Raw genomic sequence first — 22,503 nt, 5'->3', positions numbered from 1 at the left:
ACTTCCCTGCTTGCAAGACGAGGAAGAGAAGCATGTTTGAAAAAATGTGGCAGTGAGCAGGAGAGTGGCGTCTTCATACAGGGTGAGGGCACACCATAGTCGCTGCTCTTCAGGTCTGTCTTCAACAGACGCTTGTGATTGGTTTCTTCGAGTTATGGGACTTTCAGAATGAAATCCCACTGAAATACGTCACTCATAATATCAGAGAACTGGGGTTATGTAAGCAGTATAGTTAGAAGTTGATGTGCTCACCTTCTCCAGACTTAGCAGGTTGATCTCAGACTGTAGTCTGATCTCAGGGCGAATGCTCTGCTGCTCCCGAAACTGCTGGTATTCCTTCTCCAACAGCTTGTATTTGTTCTCTGCATCCAGCATCTACAACAGAAGAACTTACTATGAGGAGCGAAACGGAAAACGATTATTCCTCATCACTACCAATTATGTCATGTTACACATATAGGGCAACATTTTTATAGCGCAAAGTGCAAAACTTACCACAAACCTCAATCTCGCAATGTGATTTAATTTAAAACTCTTCAACAATGTGTGTTATAAAGAGACTATTTATGTATTGCTCAGTTTACTAAACTCGTTAAATTATCACCGCACAAATTGTTGAAAAGTTTCACATTTAATGACAGATAATGATTGTTATTTTTGGCATAGAAATAAATGTCACCCAAAGGCTTAACCCCCAGTGTTACATTTTAACAACCTTACAACTGCTCTGACTAAATGGAGAACAGGAGAGAGTAGCTCATGACTTGGCTCGGAGCGCGACCCACAAACGAGAACAATACATTATACTGTAACAACTTTCATTGATGGCCTTGAGTCCTATGCAATGCTTCCAACTGACTAATAAACAAATGCCAGATCCCTCAAAATCATAGGAGCCTAGCTGGTGTTTGTTGACATCTAAATCCCCAGAGTAATTGAGATTGTGCGGTTCTCAATGTTATCCTGTCGGTCTTTTAGACAAGGCAGGCAGCAGAGCAACAAACCCCACACACAATGCCTGGTATTCTGTGCTGGAAGGCAGGGTGGATGGATCCAGGCCTGATAAACGGGCTATGGTGTGTGCCGACAGAGGACGACAAATGTATGTTTACACATTCCTGACATGGGGAGACAAGATATAGAGCAGCGTGGCAGACTGGCTAGCAGATTTCACAGCACTGCCTTCTTTCCGCTTGTCAGAAACCTACTTTGCTTGATTTGTTATGGCCGGAGAGTCCAGATATTTTCTGGGAAAATGAGACAGCAGACAACTATTTCAGTAAGTGAGTTTGTCTGTGAGGAGGACAGGGGAGAGATTCTAGCGAAAATAATGCACATTTTCTTCTTCACTGTAAAATATCCAGAGCATACTGGGGGGGTGGAGTGGGACTGAAAAGAACCGACATCTCATTGCATACTGTAGCCTACATACCATAGTTAGGCCTACATGAGCAAAGCAGGGGGGCTGGTTTCTCTCCTTAACATTGAAAAAGCACTAAGGACTATACCTGGACTAAATCAAACTCACTATTTTAAAATGAAGAAAAACTGAGCCAATTTCACAGCTTGAATCCATGCTTTAGCCTGCTCGTCAAGGTATATTATGTATTAGTTCACACACATGGCTGCTGCTGAACTCTTTCTGCTATTTTGATCATTTTGACAAATCTACTATTGAGCAGAACACATTCGTGACGCATGGAAATCAAACAGGGGAGTACGAGATACATTTTCCAGAACTTGACCATGCAATCACCTCTCATTCTGTAATGAAATAAATAAAAAATAAATATACATATTTTGCCTTAATTTAACCAGGTAAGTCATTGAGAGACTGGGGAAACAAAATTAAGTATTTAATAAATGCTAAAGGCCAGGTCTGTTCTACTACAGAACCATGCAATGCATTGGGTGTGTTAGGCCTGAGAGAAAACAGCAGATCGGGGTTGGATGGTCACGGATGGTCAGATATTGATGGTATCCTCGGAGACTGCAAGAGGCCAGAAGCCTGGCCGAAACCCCGGTGTTCGTCTGCCCAATGCTGCTTTCTTCTCTCTTTTTTTGTCCATTTCACAATGTCCACCGGAGGATGACATGGCCCATTGACCTCATGGTCAATGGTCACCCCAGGACCCTCATCTCCTCCCAAGGTGGGTATTGAGCGGGCCAGCCTAGCATTCCTTCCCCAGCCCAGCGCCCTGACGCCTACCTGCTGTTGCTGCCTGCCACGCTCCTCCTCCAGCTGCCTGACCCTTGACCTCTCCAGATCCACCTGGTGAGCGCAGTCCTCGCGGAGCCGCCGGCCGCTCTCCTGCAGCTTGCACATGCTTAACTCGTGCTCAGCCCGCATCTCCCTCTGCAAGCGCTGCATCTGAAAGCACAAGCAGTGATGATGGGGTTAATGATACAGGTTTGAGCAAGGATCCACACCCTTGTAACGCTAAAGGTATGCAGAGTAAAATGCATTATTGGGATGTACAGGTAACTGCCAAACTGCCCAAAAAGAGTAAATGAGAGTTTTGTTATGGTGTGGTGTTATGGTGTCCATTTTCCTGGTATGGTTTAGGTCCATTCAATCCCTTAGAAGGCAAGATAAACTGCAATAAATAACCAACTGTCTGAGTGATCACCTTCAACCTATGGTGAATAATATATATCCTGATGCAGTATTTCCCGAGGATTCTTTTTTGCAGCGGTGGCAAAGTTCACAGGTGGGGGGGTAGTGGGCGTGGCCAATGGCATTCTCTCCAACCAACAATTTTAGAGCCCCCCCCTTCAAAGCTAATTCCAGACCTCCCGAGTAACACAGTGGTCTAACGGGAGGGTTTGGCCGGCAGGGATGTCCTTGTCGCATAGCGCACTAGCGACTCCTGTGGCGGGCCGGGCAGTGCACGCTGACATGGTCGCCAGGTGTACGTTTCTCCTCTGTCACATTGTGGCGGCTGGCTTCCTGGTTATGTGGGCATTGTGTCAAGAAGCAGTGCGGCCCTGGTTGTGTTTCAGAGGACGCACGGCTCTCGACCTTCGCCTCTCCCGAGTCCGTACGGGAGTTGCAGCAATGAAACAAGACTAACTACCAAATTGGATACCACGAAATTTGGGAGAAAAAGGGGTAAAAAAAATGTAAATACAAAACAATTCAATAAAAAATATATAAATAAAACAAGATAAAGAAAAAAGCTAATTCCATGCAATTATACACATTTTTCCATGGGGCTGAGAGAAAATGGAGTTTTAAAGCTTGTTTCCTATCCGGTGTATGTGACAAAACAGATATAATAATGTATAATTATTATTTTGCAGTGCTACACATTTTGCCATGGCTCATGCCATGTTCTTATGGGAGCTCCATCAGTCTCGGCGTCAGGATAAAGTGATTAATGGGGCAGTTGAAATCAGCGAGGGTGGCACAATTTTGGGGGGTTCCTGCATTGGACTTATATTGAATTCTGCTTATATCACACTATACCAAAATAAACAATGTTCAAATGTTGAGACTCCGAGATCATTGAGAGCTTTAGAAGTGACAGGTTGGCACGAAATCTGTAGCCCATCTCCGCTGCGCTGTATCAGCACAATGGACAGCGCAAGGTCGTTTTGGTAATGAATATAGATAGGTAAATTACCCTATTACAAACAGCCTATGTGAATGCAGCCGTACACACAGCTGTCTTACCAAAATAATGCAAACTAAATGCTGAAAGTAGTAGCCAACAAAAATACTGAATTCCAGGTTGGCTTAGAATACAGACAACTGCTAATGCGAACAAATGCGAACAGAACAAAACAGCGGTACCAAGTAGTAGGTCTAGTAAACTAAATATCAGATTGATAAAGGAATGACACAATCTATATTTAGGCTACTTACATTAACACCAAACAAACACTGTAAACAAAAGGCAAATGGTTTCACATCTAAAAAGACTCTCTGGGTCAAGGGCACAACGGTCCTCCAGCAGTTGGCTGTTGCGTTTGCTAAATCGTTCTGACATTTCACCAATGAATGCATTAGCACTGCACTATGCCCAAATTACTTCGAACTCTGTCACACCTCAGCTTCGATGCACTCCAAGGCACTGCGGACCACTTTGATGCCAGTGTGCGAGAAGACTGAGGATACTGTGCACCATGGTGGCTACAAACTTCAAGCCTGGCTCGGTCACCGCCTTCAGCAGCCCTGTAGCCTCAAGTCTTACTTCTGTGTTGTACGAACCCGTGCATTCGATGTCAGAGGAACTTCACAATGCTGTCACAACTTTAAACAACCACTGACACAGTAGCGAGGTGTCCGGCCCACCTTTGATCCATTAGCCTTTTCAAGGTTTCTCCAGTGCACAGGGTAGCCACTGTTGCTTTCTTTAAGAACTAGTGAGTCACAGACATAAAAAAGTCCTACAGCGCATTCTCAGACATTGCCTGAACAACCACTAAGTGAAGCTTGTTTTTTCCTGCTTTTTATGGAAACCCAAAAGGAGTCATACCTAACTGCCCCAGTGGCTTTCCATTGGCCACCAACACATAGGTGCTCTGTCCATTTTGCTGACACAGCAAAGGGGAGATACAGATTTTGCTATTTTTATATAGGGACATGAAACTAAAACTGAGGGGTCCTCTTCCGCCCCCTAGCGGAGCTGGGTCCGAGCTCCACACATGACATTTTGGGAATTTTAGATTGTCAAGGACTGTTTAGTTTATATTTTGGTTATTGTTAAAAATATATAGCTCCATTATCTTCTCTACATACTTTATCAAATCAAATTTATATAGCCCTTCTTACATCAGCTGATATATCAAAGTGCTGTACAGAAACCCAGCCTAAAACCCCAAACAGCAAGCAATGCAGGTGTAGAAGCACGGTGGCTAGGAAAAACTCCCTAGAAAGGCCAAAACCTAGGAAGAAACCTAGAGAGGAACCAGGCTATGAGGGGAGCTCTGTTTTATGTGGTCGTTATCATATGTCATGTTGTCTGTAAATGTTGATGGTTTAATGTCGTTTCAACTCTGCTCTTAAATGGGAGACAAATTCAATTAACAGATTTCTGTTGAACACTATGGAAAATTATATATTTTTTGGGGGGGGGGGTAGTTGCACTACGTAGAATACAGTCATTTAAAGTGTAGCGATACCGGCTTCATCAGTGAGGTGACTACAGGGTGCCTATCAGGCAGTCAAATTGCACCCAGCGCCTGTGCAGTTTCACATTTGTAAGACTATACATACTGTGCATTACACTGTGCGTCCTGTGCTCTCTTTGAAATGTTTACATTTTAAAAATATTAAATAAACCAACCTCCATTTCTGCATGGCCTAGATGCTTCTCTCTCTTCTCCAGGTCAGCCAGAATCTTCTGAAGCTGCTCCTCCAAGATGGTGTACTCTACCTCCTGGGAACACATCACATAAGGGCCATCTGTCACACAACGATCATAAGAAAAGTAGTATAATGCTCCGGAGTGAAGTTTCCCCTAGGTACAGATCTAGGATCATCTTCCCCTTGCCCAATCAAAACCTTAACCATTACTGGGGGGGAAATGCAAAACTGACCCAGGATCAGCATCTAGAGGCAACGTCAATTTACTCCTAGAATTATACATTACAGTGCACCTTTTTTCTGACCAGAGACTCGCGCTCCCGATCCCTCTTCTTCCATTCCTCGGCCAGCGCCTGCATGTGGCCCAGCTCTTTCTTCTTCAGCTGAGGACGGTGAGCGAGCGCACACACACAAACACGTTTGTACCAAAACAAAAAGGCATCAATGGAATTGCTACAATAACACATTCACTGCAGTATAGCCACCTGGTCATCAAAAAGATCCTCCTGCATCTCCTTCCACATCTCCAGCTCCAGGGCAGCCCTGTACTCCAGCGTCTCGCGGGGCTCGGTGGGGACTCCGCCTGCACTGCTGGGAGGAGCTGGTCGCAGAGCTGGCACCGTCTTTTGTGCCACAGGATACTCATTCTGTCACAATACAAGTTCATGTTACTTACTATGATCTAAAAAAGGCCAAACAGATCCTGGATCCGCCCTTCTACTGTGAGACACTTTATAAATATGGGCCCTGACCAGTCCCGTATACACAAAGCATCTCAAAGCAGAAGTGCTGATCCAGGATCAGTTTGGCCTTTTAAAATTAGAATGAATCTGATTACATGGGCAGGGAAGACCTGATCCTAGAACAGCACCTACTAAGATGATTTATGAATGTGCCCTGGTCATTCTACTTGGTCTCTCACTACAGCTCAAACGGTGAATTACAGTATTAGTGGTGCACAAATCTAAAAGCATCAACAAACATACAGCATGTGCCACATTGTACCTGGGAGGACTCAGACATGACGATATCTTGGACCTTGACTAAACCAAGGTTCTCCAGGGTTGTGACGTAGCACAGCTCAGCCACCTTTTCACTGGGCCTGTGGAAGGAGACACACACGCAAGTTGTTTCACACCGAACGAACACGAGCTCAACCAAGCAGTCAAGAGGCAGCCAAGGGTGCCATCTAGCAAGCATACAATAGAACTGCAGCCACACATGACTACTACTGATGATAATATCTTCCAAGAGTCTATATGTAGCATGCCCAGTCCCTGCCGCTGAAATCCCTTGGGCCTTTATGACTGGGATCCTCTCGGAGAAGGTCTGCCTCCAGTGCTGCTGGCCCATGGGGCCCAGGAAGCGGCTCTTCTCTGCAGTCAGGAGGTGGGACAGCTGTATGCTGGCCGTGCCCAGGAGAATGTCTCTGGAGCTGGTATTCTTGTTCCACACCTCCACCACTAGGGGCACCCTACACCAAGGAGAAAAATCCATTAAGAAGAGAAAGGGGAAGGGGGATACCTAGTCAGTTGTACATCTGAATGCATTCGACTGAAATCTGTCTTCCGCATTTAACCCAACCCCTCTGAATCAGAGGTGTGCAGAGGGCTGCCTTAAATCGACATCCATGTCATCGGCGTCCGGGGAACAGTGGGTTAACTGCCTTTCTCAGGGGCAGCTCGGGGATTCGATCCAGCAACCTTTCGGTTACTGGCCCAACACCCCTACCTGCCAGGCTACCTGCCGCCCAAGCACAGTGGGACTAGAATCTCTGGTGGGCTCCAGGGTGAAGTTTCCCCTTGGTACAGATCTAGAATCAGCTTCACCTCCCACAATCCTAACAACCATTTGTGGGGAAAACTGACCCAAGATCAGCGATTAGGGGCAAATTCACCCATTCTCCTTGTGGCCATACATAGCCTGATCGTCTGAACACACCAGAATGGTGGCCTGATTAATCAGTCATATGTGATTTTGTATAGATAAATCCCTCTTAAAAAGGTGTACATTAATAGGTATTTACAGTGGCTTGGGAAATTATTCAGACCCCTTGACTTTTTCCACATTTTGTTACGTTACAGCCTTATTCTGAAATGTATTAAATACCACCCCCCCCCCCCCAACCTACAAACAATACCTCAATGACAAAGCAAAAACCAGTTTGAATACATTTTTGCAAATTTAATAAACATTAAAAAATATATATATATAAAAAAAAAAAATCACATTTACATAAGTATTCAGACCCTTTAGTCAGTACTTTGTTGAAGCACCTTTGGAGGCGATTACAGCATCAAGTCTTCTTGGATATAAAGCTACAACCTTGGCACACCTGTATTTGGGGAGTTTATCCCATTCTTCACTGCAGATCCTCTCCTGCTCTGTCAGGTTGGTTGGGGTGTTTTGCTGCACAGGTATTTTCAGGTCTCTCCAGTGATGTTCGATCGGGTTCAAGTCCGGGCTCTGGCAAGGCCACTCAAGGACATTCAGAAACTAGTCCCGAAGCCACTCCTGCGTTGTCTTGGCTGTGTGCTGAGGGTCGTTGTCCTGCTGGAAGGTTAAACTTAGCCTCAGTCGGAGGTCCTGAGCGCTCTGAAACAGGTTTTCATCAAGGATCTCTCTGTACTTTCCTCTGTTCATCTTTGCCTTGATCCGGACTAGTCGCCCAGTCCCTGCCGCTGAAGAACATCCCCACAGCATGATGCTGCCACCATAATGCTTCACCGTAGGGATGGTGCCAGGTTTCCTCCAGACGTGACACTTGGCATTCAGGTCATCACACCAGAGAATCTTGTTTCTCATGGTCTGAGACTCTAAAGCTCTGTCGGAGTGACCATCGGGTTCTTGGTCACCTCCCTGAAGGCCCTTCTCCCCCGATTGCTCAGTTTGGCCGGGCGGCCAGCTCTAGGAAGTCTTGTGGTTCCAAACTTATTCCATTTAAGAATGATGGAGGCCACGGTGTTCTTGGAGACCTTCAACGCTGCAGAAATGTTTTGGTGCCCTTCCCCAGATCTGTGCCTCAACACAATGCTGTCTCGGAGCGCTACGGACAATTCCTCCAACCTAATGGCTTGGTTTTTGCTCTGACATGCACTGTCAACTGTGGGACCTTATATAAAAAGAGGTGTGCCTCTTTCCAAATCATGTCCAATCAATTGAATTTACCACAGGTGGACCTCAAGTTACAAAAACATCAAGGATCAATGGAAACAGAATGCACCTGAGCTCAAGTTCGAGTCTCATAGCAAAGGGTCTGAATACTTATTTACATAAAGATATCCATTTTTTAATTTTGAATACATTTGCAAAAATTTCTAAAAACCTGTTTTCGCTTTGTCATTATGGGGTATTGTGTGTATATTGCTGCTTATTTTTAATTTAATTTAATCCATTTTAGAATAAGGCTGTAATATAACAAACTGCAGAAAAAGTTAAGAGGTCTGAGTACTTTCCGAAGGCACTGTAAATCAAAATAAACTTTGAGTTGTTTATCTGTACACAACCAAAATGTAACAAGTAGACAACCATCAACTAGCCAGTGTTTCCCAATCCTGGGGCCTCATTTATCAACCGTGCATACTAAATTTAATTTAAAATTCTGGTGTAGGTGTAGATTCTAGGATTTGCGTGCGCAGCAAATGATTGGGATTCATGAAACTATCGCAGGCAACATATAGGCATGTTTTCAATTATAAATTAGAGCCATAATATACACGTGTGCTTGTGAACAAGCAACCCCACAACCCCACCTGGAATACACCCACTATTCACTTTTTGTAGCAAAAATGCTATATGATTTGGAAATGTTAGAACTTGGGCCATGACAGTTTCGAAATGGCAAATTTGAACGGAATGTTTAAACATTTTGCAGTGACTGTTAAAAACAAGTGATTAATTGTCTATTCGAACTAGGGATGTTAACGGTTAACCATTAATCAGTTAGCTGTCAAAGCAGAACATTTATTTGACCGGTCATGCTTATCGGTCTACGGTTTAATTTGCATTATTTAGTGGAATTCAATTGGCTCGTGTATTTTCGTTAGTCGTCATGTACACTATACATACAAAAAGTATGTGAACACCCCTTCAAAATGGTGAATTCTGCAATTTCAGCCACACCCGTTGCTGACAGGTGTAGGATGTGTAAGAGCAACAACTGCTCAGCTGAGAAGTGGTACGCCACACAAGCTCACAGAAAGGGACGCCGAGTACTGTAGCTCGTAAAAATCGTCTGTCCTCGGTTGCAACACTCATTACCGAGTTCCAAACTGCCTCTGGAAGCAACGTCAGCACAAGAACTGTTCGTCGAGAGCTTCGTGAAATGGGTTTCCATGGCCCGAGCAGCCGCACACAAGCCTAAGATCACTATGAACAATGCCAAGCGTCGGCTGGAGTGTAAAGCTCGCCGCTATTGGACTCTGGAGCAGTGGAAACGCATTCTCTGGAGTGATGAATCACGCTTCACCATCTGGTAGTCTAACGGACAAATCTGTGTTTGGCGGATGCCAGGAGAACGCTATCTGCCCCAATAAATAGTGGCAACTGTAAAGTTCAGTGGAGGAGGAATAATGGTCTGGGGTTGTTTTTCCATGGTTCGGGCTAGGCCTCAGTTCCAGTGAAGAGAAATATTAACCCTACCGCATACAATGACATTCTAAATTATTCTGTGCTTCCTACATGATTCTGTGCTTCCAAATGTGTGGCAACAGTTTAGGGAAGGCCCTTTCCTGTTTCAGTATGACAATGCCCCCGTGCACTAAGTGAGGTCCATGCAAAAATGGTTTGTTGAGAAAATGGTTTGTACCTCCCGGGTGGCGCAGTGGTCTAGGGCACTGCATCGCAGTGCTAGCTGCGCCACCAGAGTCTCTGGGTTCGCGCCCAGGCTGGGCTGGGTTCGCGCCCAGGCTCTGTCGCAGCCGGCCGCAACCGGGAGGTCCGTGGGGCGACGCACAATTGGCATAGCGTCGTCCGGGTTAGGGAGGGTTTGGCCGGTAGGGATATCCTTGTCTCAGTATGTAAAAAAAAAAAAAAATGTAATGTACTAAAAATGTATGCACTCTACTGTAAGTCGCTCTGGATAAGAGCGTCTGCTAAATGACTAAAATGTAAATGTAAAATCAGTGTGGAAGAACTTGACTGGCCTGCACAGAGCCCTGACCTCAACCCCCATCTAATACCTTTGGGATGAATTGGAACGCCGACTGCGAGCCAGGCCTAATCACCCAACATCAGTGCCTGAGCTCACGAATGCTCTTGTGGCTGAATGGAGCAAGTCCCCACAGCAATATTCCAACATGTAGTGAAAAGCCTGTAGAGAGACTGTAATAGCAAAGGGGGTACCAACTCCATATTAATGCCCATGGTTTTGGAATCAGATGTTTGACAAGCAGGTGTCCACATACTTTTCTTCATAAAGTGTATCTTATTTATCTTAATGACGAATCTCTTAACTTGCTTCAAAGTAGCCTAGCCAAAATCCAACCATAGAAGTGTGGAGGCAATTATTTGATAAAAACTTCCTTTTCATTAACCAGCATTTCTCTCTTGTTCTATTAGTTTTCATATCAACTTGCTTTCATTGTCCAGTAGCCAAAAGCACAATCCTAATTATATTAGCAACCCATCCCAGTTGTTGCTATTAGATTACCTCTAAGTTTGAGATTTTCATCTCTGACACATATGGAACTGTTCGCATTAGGTGTGCTGTTTACAATAGTGTTTTCCAGCTAATTGCATTTTAGGCAATTTTTTTAAACTCTTTATTAGCTGCTTCATTAGAGCAGTTGCATGTTCAATAATAGGTTATAGCCTTTTGACTGAGACGATATTATGATCATCAATAGATGATGTTTATCTCCTGTCTTGGTATAGGCTGATGTCACGCTCCTAACAAACATCAATACTGTAGCCTACCCATAACGTAAAATAGGTTAGCAGTTTATTTACTTTCGAGCATGCTTGGATATTGGAATGAGCGATGGAAAAATGGTCGCTCGTCAGATGTGGCAGGGCTTGCGAGCTGCCCAGTGACACGAGTCTACCAGACGAGCTAAATTACTTCTATGCTTGTTTCAAGGCAAGTAACATTGAAGCATGCATGACACCATCAGCTGTTCCGGATGACTGAGTGCTCACGCTCTCCGTAGCCGATGTGAGTAAGACCTTTAAACAGGTCAACATTCACAAGGCCAGACGGATTACTAGGACGTGTACACCGAGCAAGCGCTGACCAACTGGCAAGTGTCTTCACTGACATTTTCAAACTGTCCCTGACCGAGTCTGTAATACCAACATGTTTCAAGCAGACCACCATACTCTCTGTACCCAAGAACACTAAGGTAAACTGCCTAAATGACTACCGACCTGTAGCACTCACATCTGTAAACATGAAGTGCTTTGAAAGGCTGGTCATGGCTCACAATACCATTATCCCAGAAACCCTAGACCCACTCCAATTTGCATACCGCCCCAACAGATCCACAGATGATGCAATCTCTATTGCACTCCACACAACCCTTTCCCACCTGGACAAAAGGAACACCAATGTGAAAATGCTATTCATTGACTACAGCTTGGCGTTCAACACCGTAGTGCCCAAAGCTCATCACTAACCTAAGGACCCTGAGACTAAACACCTCCCTCTGCAACTGGATCCTGGACTTCCTGATGGTTTGCCCTTAAGTGGTAAGGATAGGTAACAACATATCCACCACACTGATCCTCAACACGGGGGACCCTCAGGGGTGCGTGCTCAGTCCCCTCCTGTACTCCCTGTTCACTCATGAATGCATGGCCAGGCACAAATCCAACACCGTCATCAAGTTTGCCGATGACACCAACGATGAGACAGCCTATAGGGAGGAGGTCAGAGACCTGGCCGTGTGGTGCCAGGACAACAACCTCTCCATCAACGTGATCAAGACAAAGGAGATGAATGTGAACTACAGAAAAAGGAGGACCGAGCATGCCACCATTCTCATCGACGGGGCTGCAGTGGAACTATCATGGACTAAACACACTAAGACAGTCGTGAAGAGGGCACGACAAAACCTATTCCCCCTCAGGAGACTGTAAAGATTTGTCATGGGCCCCCCGATCCTCAAAAGGTTCTACAGCTGCACCATCGAAAGCATCCTGACTGGTTGCATCACTGCCTGGTATGGCAACTGCTCGGCCTCTGACCTCAAGGCACTGCAAGAGGGTAGTGTGTACGGCCCAGTACAGCACTGGGGCCAAGCTTCCTGCCATCCAGGACCTCTATACCAGGCGGTGTCAGAGGAAGGCCCTAAAAATTGTCAAAGACTCCAGCCACCCTAGTCATAGACTGTTCTCACTGCTACCGCACGGCAAGCGGTACCGGAGCGTCAAGTCTAGGTCCAAAAGGCTTACCAGCTTCTACCCCAAGCCATAAGACTCCAGCTAATCAAAAGGGCTACCCAGACCCCTCTTTTACGCTGCTGCTACTCTGTTATTATCTATACAGTCACTTCAATAATTTCACCTACATGTACATATTACCTCAAGTAACCGGTGCCCCCACACATTAATTCTGTACCGGTAACCCCTGTATATAGCCTCGCCATTGTTATTTTACTGATGCGGTTTAATTATTTATTACTTTTATTTCTAAATGGTAGCATGCTTGGGTATTGAATGAGCGATGGCTAAATGGTAGCATGCTCGGCTATTGAATGAGCGATGGCTAAATTGTAGCCTAATATTTGTTGTGTAGCAGGAATAAACCAGTTATGCATTATGATTATGATTTAGGCCTAGATAATACAAGTAAAATAAACATATTAGACTACATGCTGCTATGCAATCTCCTTACCAAAGGCAAATGCATCAGTTAACATCATTATAATTCAAAGGCATCAAACACTTACATTACCCCCAAAATAATCATATTTGCTTGCAATACAATTGATCAACCACTAACAGGCCTGAGCTGTACATGGAGATACGCACACTTTCTTCAAGTTCAAAATGTATAAATACCAACCTTTGTGGAAACTGGAGTACGCAAGGTTTAGTGTGTTTCTGTACGTACGCACCTTTGATAAATGAGGCCCCTGGTCCTGGGGACCCTAAGGAGTGCACATTTTAGATTTTGCCCTAACACTAACACACTTGATTCAACTAACCAACTAATCAAGCAATTGATTAGATTCAGAATTTTTTGTGCTAGGTCAAAAACACCCCTTTGGCACAAATGAAACAAGTAGGCACAACAAGCCCCTAAAAGTGCATGCTTCACGTATTCCTCTAGAATGTGACAAGACACCTGAGGAAGGTGTCCTGGACTTGGTGAGGTAGAGCGGCAAAGTCAAAGGCACAATACGACTGGGGCAGGAACACCTCCATGTTCCTCTTCACCTCCACTGGGGGGTTGGTCATGATGGGGGCGGCACTCCCGAAAAACTGGTACGCATACCTGGAACGAGAGAAAATACTTGGGTCTTTCCACGAAAAAAAGTGCCTTTTGATATTTGAAGTAGAAATTGTGTAACAATACAGAATTTTAAAAGCCTGTAATATTTTTTTTTTTTTTTTTTAAAGGTGCAATTTGCAGAAATCACTCTGCCAGTTCCTGGTTGCTAAAATTCTAATAGCATGCCTAATTTCAGTTTATGTGACAAAGCAAGCAAGTGTAGATAATAATTTTACCATCTAAAATGCTGTGAACTATCTTATCAATAACCGAAAATATTGTGTTTTCAGCTGGTGTACAAAACCGAAAGTAAAAGGAAAAACTAAACTTCAGAACGGGAAGCACAGAAAGAGCACACATAGAACAGATCTACCACTTCTTAGACTTGCTTTCAGAGAGAATGACAGATCTATAACTGTCTATGTTAATTTGGGCAGAGTTGCCCAAAAAGTTAAATACTGCAGCTTTAAATGAAGTTCCCTATAATATAGACCACATGGAGAATTCAATAGATCAGATTTTTAATATGGCAGTGTTTTCCATTAGCGCCAGCCGTCGGCTAAATCAGCTGGTGACAGACACATTTTCCGCCTGCTATTTTTCCCCACTTCAAATTAACCAGGCTACTTTTCATTTAAAAAAGTTTCAATTCACTAATCCGTCGAGCCCTCTCACGCTAGAATGAATGATGTGCATCTTCTAGTGATCTATTGATAAGATAGGCATTCACATGTCAGTCACAAAGCGAATGACGACAGGGAAATGCAGTCTGCCGTCTGTCCCGCCTCCCAGGACAATTTGTATGTGCTGTGGTTGGTCGAAATCGTTTTTTCATTACAGGGAGAGTATTTGTGGTAACGATGAGTCAAAATCCACTTAGCCACGCAGAGTCGTGGTGCATAGGCTATTTGCTGTGCTTTGCTGGACAACTGAACAGCAAGTGTTCACTAGTTTATAAAAAGGTGATGAACTGACTGAATCAAGTCAATCTTTGCCATTCACCAATCATGTATCTTGGCTATACAGTGCCTTCAGAAAGTATTCTGAAGTCATACCCCTTGACTTATTCCACATTTTGTTGTGTTACAGCCTGAATTCAAAATTGATTAAATAGGTGAGGGAGGGGTCAATCTACACACAATACCCCATAATGACAAAGCGAAAACATGTTTTTCGAAATGTTTGCCAATTTATAAAAAATTAAATACAGAAATATCTAATTTACAGAAGTATTCACACCCGAGTCAATATTTTGTAGAAGCACTTTGGCAGCGATTACAGCTGCGAGTCTATCTGGGTACATTTCTAAGGACTTTCCACACCTGGATTGTGTAACATTTGCCCATTATTGTTTTCAAAATTCTTCAAGCTCTGTCAAATTGGTGGTTGATCATTGCTAGACAAACATTTTCAGGTCTGGCCATATATTTTCAAGTAGATTTAAGTCAAAACTAACATTCACTGTCTTCTTGGTCAGCAACTCCAGTGTTTTTTTGGCCTTGTGTTTTAGGTTATCGTCCTGCTAATCTCCCAGTGCCAGTGGAAAGCACAGGTTTTCCTCTAGGATTTTGCCTGTGCTTAGCTCCATTATGTTTGTTTTTTTATCCTGAAGAAGTCCCCAGTCCTTAATGATTACAAGCATACGAATAAACATGAAGCAGCCACCACTATGCTTGTATTGGATTTGCACCAAACATAACACTTTGTATTCAGGGCAAAAAGTTAATTGCTTTGCCACCATTTTTGCAATATTACTTCAATGGCTTAGTGTTTGTTTTGGAATATTTTATTCTGTATAGGCTTCCTTCTTTTCACTCTGTCAATTAGGTACGTATTGTGAAGTAACTACAATGTCCTATAACCCTAACTCAGCCATTAAACTCTAACTGTTCTAATGTCACAATTGGCATCATAGTGAAATCCCTGAGCGGTTTCCTTCCTCTCCGGCAACTAAGTTAGAAAGGACGCCTGTATCTTTGTAGTGACTTTGAATTGATACACCATCCAAAGTGTAATTAATAACTTCACCATGCTCAAAGGGATATTTAATGTCTGTTTTTTTTATTTTTACCAATAGGTGCCCTTCTTTGAGGCATTGGAAAACCTCCCTGGTCTTTGTGGTTGAATCTGTGTTTGAAATTCACTGCTTCACTGCTTGACTGAGGGACCTTAAATATAATTGTATATGTGTGGGGTACAGAGATGAGGTAGTCATTCAAAAATCATGTTAAACACTGCTATTGTACAAAGAGTCAATCCATGCACCTTGTTATGTGACTTGTTAAGCAAATGTTTACTCCTGAACGTATTTAGGTTTGCCATAACAAAGGGGTTGAATAATTGACTGAAGACATTACAGATTTTCATTTGTAAAAAAAAATAATATATATATATATATATATGAATTTCTAAAAAACAATTCCACTTTTGGCATTATGGGGCATTCAATGTAGACCAGTGACAAAAATATATACATTTAATCCATTTTAAATTCAGGCTGTAACATAACAAAATGTGGAAAAAGTCAAGGGGTGTGAATACTTTCTGAAAGAACTGTATTACGCCATTGAGCACGTTCGGATTGGCTAGTGAGGGGCCAAGCCTCGACATACCCACAACTTGTTAATTCATCAAAACCCAGCTCACTCGCACCACCGCCAGCTACTGTGCCCATAATTCCAGTTGTGAAAATAGCAAAAAGATTTGACGCACCCCTGAACCTATAACGCTACCACCAGCGCTAAGATTTACCATTGCTGTAGGGCTTGTTAAAATAGAGCCCAGAATGTAAACAATTTGTGAAAGCAAACGTTTCTTTGACCAAGTTACATTTCTCAAAAGGCACCGAATTGCTGGAATGACCCACATGGTAACGTGGCTTACATTTTGTGGTATGAAAGAATGATTGGAGGAATGGAATGTATATTTTCGAGCTGAATCAAAGTGGACACTTCAAGAAAAATAAAGAGATAAAACGAGACCTCAAATGTGCCAAAAAGGGGGGAATAACTGGACTAAACCAAAGGCTTGTTAAAGGAATACTACACAAATATCTTTTAGTATTTTTTTCATTAGTCCGTTAATACAATCCTAGAAAATTGTGCATTTCAGCAGTCAAGTTTTCATGATAGAGCACTTTCAGTACAGAGCAAAAACTGTGATGATCACTCTACCGGAGTGTGCAGCTGACGGGGAAGCCCAGGTTTAGGTTGCGGACGCTGCGCAGGTCCATGGAGAAACAGTAGTGATGTGCCGAGGAGGGGATGGCTATCTTTGGTGCAGAGACGCTGACCGAGGACAGGCCTCCTTCAGGCTCGTCCTCCACCTGGCACGGGGCAAGGACCGAACCTGGAGGCCCGAGTCAGACAGAAACAACCACAGGCATGTTAGTGCTTTTCATCCTGGTTTTCTTGTTCAGAGGCTACGGCAGCTTTTCAAATGGACTAATTCTTGGGCTTAACCGAGGGCTAAGAAAAATGCTGTGCGAAAGCCTTTAGAGGAAGTGTGGTGGGTGTGCCTACTGTGTTGTTCCCCAAAAGTGGAACTAAAGCGTTCAGGTTTTACTGCCAAACCCTTGAGACGGGGCGCATTTGTGTTGCGTCTCCCAGAGATTTCCCTTTAGAACCAATGGAATGGTCTAAAATGTCCAAATTAATGTGAATGAGCCCACTCAAACAAACACCTACCAGTTGGGAGAGGTTGAGCCTGCAAGGCAGCTTCTACCTGCAGGCTGTTAGCCTCGCTTTCTGTGAGGGCGTTGGGAGGGGACTCAGCTAGGGGTGTGGGAGACTTAATGGGGGACGTTATGCCAGGTGAGGGAGTTCGGGGCCACTTTTCAGCAGGGGGAGATGGAGGGAGGACGTGCTCCACAGTCCCGGTCTTCAGTGGAATCAGAGGACCATCTCCTCCCTCTGCATTAGCTCCCACCTACCAACACACAGAGAGAAACCACCTCTGTCAAAGTTTATCAAAGTGTTCCTCCTGTCATTTGCAATGATGCAAAATCGAGACGACCAACATCAGAGACAGTAATCAAGTAAATGAGCCCTACAGCAGTAGGGTATTAAACATTCTATTACATCAGATCAGTAGGTTAGTAACCGTGATTAGCTCAATGTGTCAGGTAGGCCCTTTCTTTACCGGCGTAGTGAGAGCCTCTCTCCTGAGTGTGACGGACACCCCCACAGTGGGCTGCAGATCCATGGGGACAGGAGGCAAGCTTTGCTTGGCTCGGTTAGGAGGCTGGAGGATGAAGGCCCCCTCCACTGTAGCCACCTGCTTCTCCAGGTCCACACTGCTCTTAGCCAGGCCAGCCAGGGAGACCTCTGTGCTGCCAAGGGAGTGGTTCCCACAGCAGAGGTGGACCTGTGACAAAACATACAGAGACAATTATGAAACACTAGTGTAACGGATTCCATTGATGGCAAGAAGGAAACTTTTTTGCAATATTTGTCACCATTTTATGGGAGTCATGTTATATCTGATTAAAAATAAAAAAAAATGATAATGACACCAGACTTTGACACTCCAGCAAAGCAACTATTTGCGTCGCGTAAGCACGTGAGAGCATGACAGATAGCACAGCACCTGAAGACTAGGCTGCAGGCTGAGAAAGGCCAGTAGAACCGGATCACTGCTGCGGATTCGGACCGAGGCCCTCTCTGGCTCAAAGCTGGGGCTAATCAGGTTTTGGAAAGGTTCACTGGTGATGTCATTACCCAGCAGGGTATAATAGAAGAAAAACTCAGACCCTTCACCGACCAGCTTCATCGTACTGGGAATCAACTGAAACACACAAGCAAACAAATCACTGTCAATGCACACCTGCAATACCGGCATAAACTACAGAATACATATTTAAATCTAGCTGCGAGCAGCAATGAACGGTGTTCACAGGATGACAAAGGACAAGATCAGTTGGATAAAGCAAACACTATCATTTAGGAACTATCTTCCTTTATATACAATCAGTGAAAGCATTACCATGTTTATCCCTTAATACCAAGTGATAACAGATGACGCAATTCAAGTTTAGTCTAGTGCTGTAGGTTGGTTATGTTTGAATGCAGCAGGTAATCCTTCGTGAAGTCATTACTTATTGTTTTGAGTTGATATACAAATTCTGGGGTCAAGTTTGACTAATGTTTGTTAATATTTTCAGCATTAGTGTACATTGCAGTCATCTTTGAATTCTCAGTGTTTTCCACAAGTATATAGAGTAGCAGAAGGTGGTGGCGTATTTTTATTTATTTAACTAGGCGTGTCAATTATTTTACAATGACGGCCTACCCCAGCCAAACCCTCCCCTAATCCGGACGACGCTGGGCCAATTGTGCGCCACCCTATGGGACTTCCGATCACGGCCGGTTGTGATACAACCCGGGATCAAACCAGGGTCTGTAGTGATGCTTCTGGCACCGAGATGCAGTGCCTTAGACCGTTGCACCACTCGAGAGCCTAGTCTAGTCTTCATGGCCCTCTTTATACTTTATCGAGGCATTGACAATGTATGCAAAAATCGCTCCATGGCTGTCAGCTCAAGAGGTTAATTAGTTCATTACTGATATAGTCCGAAAATGTTTTGTTTGTCAGTAATGTTAAAACTTTGGTCATGTAGCGTATGTGAACACCTGCTCGTCGAACATCTCATTCCAAAATCATGGGCATTAAAATGGAGTTGGTTCCCCGTTTGCTGCTATAAAACAGCCTCCACTCATCTGGGAAGGCTTTCCACTACATGTTTGAACATTGCTGCAGGGACTTGCTTCCATTCAGTCACAGGTGCATTAGGGAGGTCGGGCACAAATGTTGAACAATTAGGCCTGACTCGCAGTCAGCATTCATCCCAAAGGTGTTAGATGGGGGTTGAGGTCAGGGCTCTGTGCAGGCCAGTCAAGTTCTTCCACACTGATTGACAAAGCATTTCTGTATTGACTGCGCTTTGTGCACGGGAGCATTGTCATGCTGAAACAGGAAAAGGGCCTTCCCCAAACTGTTGCCACAAAGTTGGAAGCACAGAATCGTCTAGATTAGAACGTCATTGTATGCTGTAGCGTTAAGATTTCCCTTCACTGGAACTAAGGGGCATGGCCCGAACCTTAAAAAACCGCCCCAGACCATTATTCCTCCTCCACCGAACTTTACAGTTGCCACAATTTATTGGGGCAGGTAGCATTCTCCTGGCATCAGACAAACCCAGATTTGTCTGTCAAGACTGCCAGATGGTGAAGCGTGATTCATCACTCCAGAGAACGCGTTTCCACTGCTCCAGAGTCCAATGGCAGCAAGCTTTACACCACTCCAACCGATGCTTAGCATTGCTCATGATGATTTTAGGCATGTATGCAGCTGCTCGGCCATGGAAACCCATTTCATAAGGCTCCCGACAAACAGTTATTGTGCTGACATTGCTTCCAGAGTCAGTTTGGAACTCGGTAGTGAGTGTTGCAACCGAGGACAGACGATTTTTTACAAGCTACAGTCCCATTCTGTGAGCTTGTGTGGCGTACCACTTCTCAGCTGAGCAGTTGTTGCTCCTACACGTTTCCCCTTCACAATAACAGCACTTACAGTTGACCGGGGAAGCTCCAGCAGGACAGAAATTTGACGAACTGACTTGTTGGAAAGGTGGAATCCTATGAGTTCTTCAGTAAGGCCATTCTACTGCCAATGTTTGTCTATGGAGATTGCATGGCCGTGTGCTGGATTTTACATACCTGTCAGCAACGAATCCACTAATTTGAAGGGGTGTCCACATACATGATATATACAAAAGTATGTAACTTTCAAAATACAGAAATCACCACGTTATGATGCATTTTTTGATTTCCAACAAGCAAAACATTTTGGGACCATGTCAACAATGGACTAATGACACAAATATCAAAACAATGTTTTCGGGCGGGTCTTTCCTTTAAGGTCAATAAAAAATGTCATATTAATGAATTTTGTTTTAATGCCTGGATTCTGTGAGGGCCCTAATTAAATCGCCACACTGCCACATTGTTCCAGCAGTGATGATTGAAATCAAAATGTATTGGTCGCACACATATTTTGCAGATGTTATTGCAAGTGCAGCGAAATGCTTATGTTTCTAACTTCAACAGTGCAGTAATACTGAACACGTATAAATCCCTTATTTTAAAATAAAGAAATATCAGATCGAGCAATGTCAGAGTCCAGAACACACACACACACACATTGTATATGATTGTTTGTATAGACAGCATGGAAAGTAAATGAATAGAAAAAGGTGTGTACAGGAGTAGTTAAATAGGATGAGCCTGGACTAGAATACAGTATACACAGTGTATTCAGAAAGCATTCAAAACCATTAACTTTGTTACATTACAGTCTTACTCTAAAATGTATTAAAATAGTTTCCCACTCAATCTACACACAATACCACATGACAAAGCAAAAACTGTTTAAATTTGTGCAAATTTGTAAAAAATAAAAAAACATTAACATAAGTATTCAGACCCTTTACTCAGTACTTTGTTGAAGCACCTTTGGCAGTGAATACAGCCTGGAGTCTTCCTGGGTATGACGCTACGAGCTTGGCACACCTGTATTTGGGGAGTTTCTCCCATTCTTCTCTGCAGATCCTCTCAAGCTCTGTCAGGTTGGATGGGGAGCGTCGCTGCACAGCTTTTCTCAGGTCTCTCGATCGAGTTCAAGTCCGGGCTCTGGCTGGGCCACTCAAGAACATTCAGAGACTTGTCCCGAAGCCACTCCGACGTTGACTTGGCTGTGTTCTTAGGGTCATTGTCCTGGAAGGTGAACCTACGCCCCAGTCCGAGGTCCTGAGGGCTCTGGAGCTGGTGTTTATCAAGGATCTCTGTACGTTGCTTCGCTCATCTTTCCCTCGATCCTGACTAGTCTCCCAGTCCCTGCTGCTGAAAAACAGCATGAAGCTGCCACCACCATGCTTCACCTGAGGGATGGTGCCAAGTTTCTTCCAGACGTAAAGCTTGGCATTTAGGCCAGAGTTCAATCTTGTTTTCATCAGACCAGATATTCTTGTTTTTCATGGTCCGAGAGTCTTTAGGTGCCTTTTACTGAGGAGTGGCTTCCGTCTGGCCTCTCTACCATAAAGGTCTGATTGGTAGAGTGTGGCAGACATGTTTGTACTTCTGGAAGTTTCTCCCAACTCCACAGAGAAACTCTGGAGCTCTGTCAGAGTGACCAGCGCGTTCATGGTCACCTCCCTGATCAAGGCCCTTCTCCCCCGTTTGCTCATTTTGGCCAGCTCTAGGAAGAGTCTTGGTGGTTTGAAACTTCTTCCATTTAAGAATGATGAAGGCCACTGTGTTCTTGAGGAACCTTCAATGTTGCAGACATTTTTGGTACCCTTCCACAGATCGGTGCCTCGACACAATCCTGTCTCGGTGCTCTATGGACAATTCCTTCGACCTCATGGCTTGGTTTTTGCTCTGACATGCACTGTCAACTGTCGGACCTTATAGACAGGTGTGTGCCTTTCTAAAAAAACATGTCCAATCAATTGAATTTACCACACGTGGACTCCAATCAAGTTGTAGAAACATCAAGGATGATCAATGGAAAATGGATGCACTGGAGCTCAATTTCAAGTATCATAGCAAAGGGTCTGAATACTTATGCAAATAAAGTATGTTATTATTTTTTATAAATTTGCAAAAAAAATCTAAACATGGGGTAGTGCAAGTAGATTGCTGAGGAAAATGTTTTATTTAATCCATTTTAGAATAAGGCTGTAATGTAACAAAATGTGGAA

The 22,503-nt window shown here is 44.0% G+C and overlaps 1 protein-coding gene across 3 annotated transcripts in view; it reads right to left on the bottom strand.

The window, feature by feature from the left end:
• The window catches only part of LOC120045098 (centrosomal protein of 120 kDa), a 67,960-nt gene that overhangs the window by 29,435 nt on the left and 16,022 nt on the right, over positions 1 to 22,503 (bottom strand). For 2 of the 3 annotated variants that reach the window (XM_038989975.1, XM_038989992.1), the window contains 11 exons: positions 18,333 to 18,530; positions 17,886 to 18,110; positions 17,432 to 17,672; positions 16,919 to 17,093; positions 13,599 to 13,748; positions 6,317 to 6,785; positions 5,797 to 5,958; positions 5,605 to 5,694; positions 5,292 to 5,384; positions 2,210 to 2,371; positions 253 to 375 (listed from right to left, as the gene is read on the bottom strand). In XM_038989975.1, coding sequence (XP_038845903.1) covers positions 253 to 375; positions 2,210 to 2,371; positions 5,292 to 5,384; positions 5,605 to 5,694; positions 5,797 to 5,958; positions 6,317 to 6,785; positions 13,599 to 13,748; positions 16,919 to 17,093; positions 17,432 to 17,672; positions 17,886 to 18,110; positions 18,333 to 18,530 — 2,088 coding nt within the window. The remainder of the gene's footprint in view (positions 1 to 252; positions 376 to 2,209; positions 2,372 to 5,291; positions 5,385 to 5,604; positions 5,695 to 5,796; positions 5,959 to 6,316; positions 6,786 to 13,598; positions 13,749 to 16,918; positions 17,094 to 17,431; positions 17,673 to 17,885; positions 18,111 to 18,332; positions 18,531 to 22,503) is intronic. The other variant, XM_038989982.1, reaches the window with a different exon arrangement.

This window comes from Salvelinus namaycush, chromosome 1 (genome assembly GCF_016432855.1).
Source record: "Salvelinus namaycush isolate Seneca chromosome 1, SaNama_1.0, whole genome shotgun sequence".
Taxonomy (NCBI): Eukaryota; Metazoa; Chordata; class Actinopteri; order Salmoniformes; family Salmonidae; genus Salvelinus; species Salvelinus namaycush.
Note: the sequence above shows the minus strand (reverse complement) of the source record. Positions and strands in the feature narration are given on the sequence as shown.